This window comes from Uranotaenia lowii, chromosome 1 (assembly GCF_029784155.1).
Source record: "Uranotaenia lowii strain MFRU-FL chromosome 1, ASM2978415v1, whole genome shotgun sequence".
NCBI lineage: Eukaryota > Metazoa > Arthropoda > Insecta > Diptera > Culicidae > Uranotaenia > Uranotaenia lowii.
Window position 1 is genome coordinate 63,928,539 of NC_073691.1, and position 6,167 is coordinate 63,934,705.

The window sequence follows — 6,167 nt, forward strand, 5'->3', positions numbered from 1 at the left end:
TTCAAACTGAAAGTTATTTCGATTTGACCGCAAGATAAATTGAAAGGTACCTATGACATTAGTTGAATAACGTAACGACAGTTTTATACGGGAATTAAACCCAAATGGGTAATTCTCGCTTTTAAACAGGGTTGGCATCAGAAGCTCGTTGCCGGGTTGAATTGAAAATTCAAAAATAAAAAATCATGCTCCACTTATCTCTCCCCGTGATATATCTACCTACTTCTTTTCTTATCATCATTTCCTAGATGGGTAATCGACGAAAATGACCAATAATTGGTAACTGTCATCAGTTTGGTTCGCGTAACGAATCTTTTACTTCCTCTTGTAGGGATCCTACAAGATACCGCGATTACTGATGAACCAAAAAAAAAATGGAAAAGAAAGAAAATGGAACTAGGACCCAATTGCGGAAATAGTAGTTGTACCTGTGCGGCAACACGAGCCTTCCGACTGATAGTGTGGAGTGGTCCATCGGTAAACACCCAAAAGCAGCTGCCTTGCTGGCTTGCATCAACTTTCTTCTCCGGCTGTGCGCTATCATTATCATCGGGAACCGGTATGTGACCAAACATAAACAGGAACTTGACGTACATAGTATATTGGAAATAAGACTTTTTTTTCGTTTAACGCAACCAATTTTTTCCTCATCAGTAGATCTACATATACACTTGTTGCGTTATACTGAGCCGGCGCGTATGGGGGTTCAACTGTTTCGGAAGGGATGCTGCAGGATAACGCGTGTGCCTCCCCTGCAACGCGTATGACTTCGCTCTCGGTAAATGCAGATGTCATTTTTTTTTATCAACCGAAAACTTATTCCGGTATATCCGGACGGACATCTGCGATGGTATCCTATTTTACGTAGGTACTATCATTAAGCGTTGATAACGGGGCGGTTTTTTTTTCCTTATCGAGTCCTTTCAGCGACGTTTTACCTATAATTACCATTGAATGGATTCGACAGGAAGTGATTCGCGCACCACTCGAGGCGATAATGGAAGATTTTGATAGTGTCCTAGATATTGATAGGGTCAATTGGAAGTTTCATTGAATTTTATCTTAATCGTTATAGAGTATTTTGAGCCGTAAACTTAAATAAAATAGGAGTATTCGGCTACAGTTAACAGGATGAGGTTTATTGGAGCATGATACGAAAATTGGAAGCAATATCTGAAGATGGTCTTGTTTGAATAAATAGGTATTAAAACACCCTTATAAGTTTTAACTTATTGTTGCACACACAATAAAAAAAGTTAAATTTTATCATATATTATGTGAATAAAAAAGCTTCAAATATGACGGAATTTTCAGCGTGAGTTAAATAATGGGTGGCAACTTAAATTTTGAATTCCTTTTTTAAGTTGTGAAAAAAAGTCATATGTTTTTGAAGAAGATTTGATTTATTAGAATTAAACGTACATCGTCCATTGTTAATAAATATTAGTGAAAAGTTGAAAACAGTCCATAATCGGCTGTTCGCCGGAGCTTCCGTTTGATGTTGAAAAAGGAGCGTTTTACGGCCTTAATGTAAACTTTGTGAATACAACTCTTGATTCTACCAAAAAAATTTTTGCAGCTCTTGGATCTCCAATTATTTTGTACACCAAACAACTCAAATTTCCGAAAAAAAAATCGATTGGGTGACACTGAGCCAGATTTGTCGAGTTGTAGTTCTCATTGTGTACAATTTTTTTATCATCCAGCGGGATTGGGATTTAAGAGTCGAAATTTGATCCTTCGTGTATTCTGGGGCTCTTGTCTTCTATTGGCACTTAATTCCAACTTTTTTCAATGTCTTGTCAATGTACTGGTGAGAACAATTAAACTTTTTGGCAGCATTCCGTTGGCTCAGTGAATCCTTGTTGTTGAAGGCACGAGAAAGAGAACGAAGTCCTTTTGCGGATCGGATATCGTCCTTTGGGATCGGATAGCGATTAAGAAACACGTGTTCAATGTTCGATGTAAACGTCAATAATAAATAAATAAGTATGAGTACTTTTGTTTCTTTTTCAAAATTTCACTTTTCGAGCATAACTCAAAAACGATTCTACTGAAAGAAGCGCCGATGCGGTCTAGGGTTTGATTCCCGATATCGGCATGAAAACTTTTGGATTCGAATCCAATAATTGGCCGACAGGTAAGATTTGTTTCTGTATATAACTGACTATATATGTAACTCAAATGCTCAATCAGTTGTCAGCTGGCCAGGTATTTACAGGGATGCCGGAATACCTGTAAGTAAACTAGCCCACCTGATTGACTCGTTCTTCCAAACAATACCTGCATCAACACAATTCATTCACTCGATATCAGTTCATACGAACCCATGGAGTCCGGATATGCGCTGCATTTTAGATTTGTCGAAACTAATTTATCTAAAGAATGCATGCATACTTAGGTAGAAACTGCGGTGAATCCGTGCACCCATAGTGGATAACCAACATACATACATAACTCAAAAACAATTCTACAGATTTTTTTTCAATTTCATTTTTGGATTTCGTACATAATTTTACATTAGAAATAAAGGTCAGTTAATTTAGTTCAGAAACTATAGCATCAACTAGAAAAAAGTTATAAAAATCCTGACTGTTTTATTGTCTAGCTTGAAAGCTACAGATTCCTTTTGCTTCATTTCAGCTTAAACAGTGCAAAAATACAGATGATGAAAAACATTCACCACCAATCTGTTCAGTTTTCAAGCTGCTTCAGGAGCGGTTTAGATATTTTTGCCACCGTCTTGTATTGAGCTTCATACTCATCCTTTTCGGCCGTCGGATTGTTCTCCAACCATTGCAACGTCTCTTCGCAAACTTTCAATGCTTTGGCCTTTCGCTCATCCTGCTCGACACCATCTTCCCCAATATTTGCTCGAACTTTGAAACAGAACGCTTCCAATTTGTTACGGGAAAAACTTCGCAAACGCTGCTGGTTATCAATTTCCCGGTAAAATGCGGCCTCGTCCAGCATACGAGCGATATCATCCTCCGACAGCTGGTGCCGGTCTTTGGTGATGCGAATGCTGCAAGCTTTCCTAGAGCTCAACTCTTCGGCCGTTACGTGAAGGATTCCGTTTAAGTCAAGCTCAAACGTAACTTCTATTTTTGGTACGCCTTTGGGAGCCAAAGGAAAACCCAACAATTCGAAACTTCCCAACTTGGTGTTATCCCTGGCCATGGCTCGCTCACCTTCAAAAACAAGCACTGTAACTCCTGGTTGATTGTCGGTGTATGTTGTGAACCTTCGTTTTCCTCGACATGGAAGTCTGGTATTGCGGTCTATGACATTTGTCATAACACCTCCAGCTGTTTGTATGCCAAGTGACAAGGGCGTCACATCTACCAGCAAGAGTTGTTGTATCTTTGCGTCTCTATATTCACTAAGTATAGCTGCCTGGACAGCAGCTCCATAGGCTACGGCTTCGTTGGGGTGTATTGAGTTGTACAGATGTTTCCTGTCGAAAAACTCCTGCACTATAGACTGGATCTTGGGAATGCGTGAAGAACCTCCAACCATGACGATGTCATGAATAGTTTCTCGAGTCATCTTGGCATCCCTAAGGGCTTTTTCCATTGGTTCGATGGTCATTTGAAATAAATCAGAGCACAGCTCTTCGAAACGTGCTCTGGTTACTGTCGTTATAAAATCCACCCCATCTTCTAGAGCATCTATATCTATGATGGCTTCGATTGTCGTGGACAGAGTATGTTTCACCAATTCAGCTGCTGCTCGGAGCCTTCGAATGGCTTTGTGATTTGATCTGATATCTATATTATGTTTTTGATATAAATCTTTGACTAAATACTTAACCAATCGTAAATCGAAGTCGACTCCACCCAAATGTGGATTTCCTGCTGTTGCCAGTATCTCAAATACGGAGCCTTCTTCAATGGTCAGAATCGATACGTCAAAGGTCCCGCCCCCCAAATCAAATATCAACACATTTCTTTCCGTTTGGAAATTTTTATCCAATCCATAGGCTAAAGCAGCGGCAGTTGGTTCGTTGAGTATTCTCATTACATGAAGGCCAGCAATGGCTCCAGCGTCTTTCGTTGCTTTTCGTTGGGCATCGTTAAAGTGAGCTGGAACCGTGATAACTGCATCGTGTACTTGTTCATTCAGGTAAAGTTCAGCCATCTGAAAGCAACTTTGGTATCAAACAAACAACTGAGTTCCTAATAACAAAAAAAAGCAACCTGTCGCATTTTTCCCAAAATTAAAGCACTGATCTCTTCCGGTGTAAACAACTTCCGCTTCTGCCGAAACTCAACAGCAATCAGCAGATTGCCTTGCTCATTCACCACCTCGAATGGCCACTGGCGCAAGTCATTTCTTATTTTTGGATCATCACACCGTCTACCCAGCATCCGTTTGACATCGTAGATCGTGTTTTTCGGATTATGTGCTGCCTGATCCCGAGCTGAATCGCCCAGCAAAATCTCCGACCCGTTGAAGGCAACGAAACTTGGCGTAACCCGGTTACCGTGTTCGTTGGAAATCACTTCGACGTTGCCGTTCCGAAATACGGCTACGCAGGAACAAGTGGTACCCAGATCGATTCCTATGGTAGTCATCACGGGAGTTTGGCGTAATTTGACAAACTTGAATTTCAACTTATTTATATTTTTTTTTTAAATGACGACAAATGAAATCAATACTGTTGACAGCTTCATTTTGTTCATTCAACTTATTAGCAGGCTACTTTTGGTTTTTTTTTGGAAAGCGTATGGCCGTGAATAAAGAGACTTTATCCACGGCTACAGGCTCGTTAGCCGTGGATTCTAGAAAATCAAAATTTAAATTAAAAATCAAAATTATAACTTAATTTGGGATTAAATGATGGGAACATTAAAAAAACCTGTAGGTAATAAAATTGTTTTATCTATGAAAGTTTTTGGATAAAGAATAGATCATCTTAATTCTGGACACATTAAAACGGGTCTTTCTCGGAGCCATGTTAACAAAATAAAAATGTTTGTACTCAAAATGTATGTTTTTTATTGCACTTTCAAGGAAAAATAATAAGAAAAAATTCCGATGTGGTTTGGATGAGATTTCTAACTTTTCGTCGAATACCACTCATCACAGTTTGGAAATACTGTTCACTGACCTCAGTGGCCATTTTGTTTCACCATCTCATCATCTCTGTTGCATCCCGAATTGCCCTATCATTCTTCTTTATCTTCTTCTTGACAATTGCTCAATATCTTTCGATAGGTCGTAATTGAGGGGAGAAATAATTCGAGCTGCTTCACCAGAAATTATAGCTAAAAGTAACTCTCACGTATCTGCATGTGCTGCTGACACCTTACCCTAACCTCACCTTTGGTATGAGGTTCCTCACGTATGCTGCTGACGTAGAATATGCCTCAAATTTTCAGCCTTCGAATAGGGAGGTTGGCCGACTAGTGATGTTGGCGACGACTGCTGGATGTAGATGGCTCAGCAACACGAAGCTGATGTTGAAATCGACAGTACACATTTTCATGTTTTTAAGGGTTAACTGTTTTGTGTAGGTATCTAATGTATGCCGCAACAGAAAGTTTTTAAATCAAAATAGAAATCAAGGATTCAAACCCATTAAAAAAAGCAATGGCAAATTAAATTTAATTGCTCTATTGAAGAGCTCTACCATTTTTTTCCACATGGCAGGAGACCTACCTACCTACCTAAAGGTCCGGCGCATAGGGCTGAGATAAAAGATCTCCACTGCTGGCGATCCGGAGCCAGCGTCTTCCCTTGCTGCCAGCCAAGGTTCTCGTCAACTGTGCGGATTTCAGCGGCTAGACTTCGCCGCCACGAGCTTTTGGGCCTGCCTCTTCTTCGATGCCCATCTGGATTCCAGTCAAGCGCCTCTCTGCAAATTTCGTTTTCATCTCTTCGCAGCGTGTGCCCAATCCATCTCCACTTACGTTCCCGAATCTCGATTTCTACCCAGCTAACATAAAATCGTAATAGAAATGATAATCCAAATCGAATATTAAGACATTTTCAATAACCATCGTAAACTAGCTGGTATTGAGTGATTTTCTATCATTCATTTACGAGAAGCTTTGCCCAAAAAAAGTTGAATCGGATAGCAGTTTAGTTAATTCGTAAATATGTCTCCAAAAAGTTGAGAATACGCTAATTCGACATTTACGATTTGAGTAAACTGATTTACG

The 6,167-nt window shown here is 39.8% G+C and overlaps 1 protein-coding gene across 1 annotated transcript; it reads right to left on the minus strand.

Annotated features, from left to right (window-relative positions):
- Positions 1-2,532: 2,532 nt before the first annotated feature.
- On the minus strand, positions 2,533-4,671 carry LOC129753267 (heat shock protein 70 A2-like). Its single transcript, XM_055749067.1, has 2 exons — positions 4,200-4,671; positions 2,533-4,140 (listed from the first exon to the last, which is right to left on the minus strand). The coding sequence occupies exons 1-2, from the start codon at positions 4,575-4,577 to the stop codon at positions 2,695-2,697; spliced, it is 1,824 nt and encodes a 607-aa protein (XP_055605042.1). The 5' UTR covers positions 4,578-4,671; the 3' UTR covers positions 2,533-2,694.
- Positions 4,672-6,167: the final 1,496 nt, after the last annotated feature.

Coding starts and splice junctions, on each gene's coding strand:
- LOC129753267 (XM_055749067.1), bottom strand. CDS start 4,577: ATGACTACCATAGGAATCGATCTGGGTACCACTTGTTCCTGCGTAGCC. Junction 4,141..4,199: donor TTTTGGGAAAAATGCGACAG/GTTGCTTTTTTT, acceptor AGTTGCTTTCAG/ATGGCTGAACTTTACCTGAA.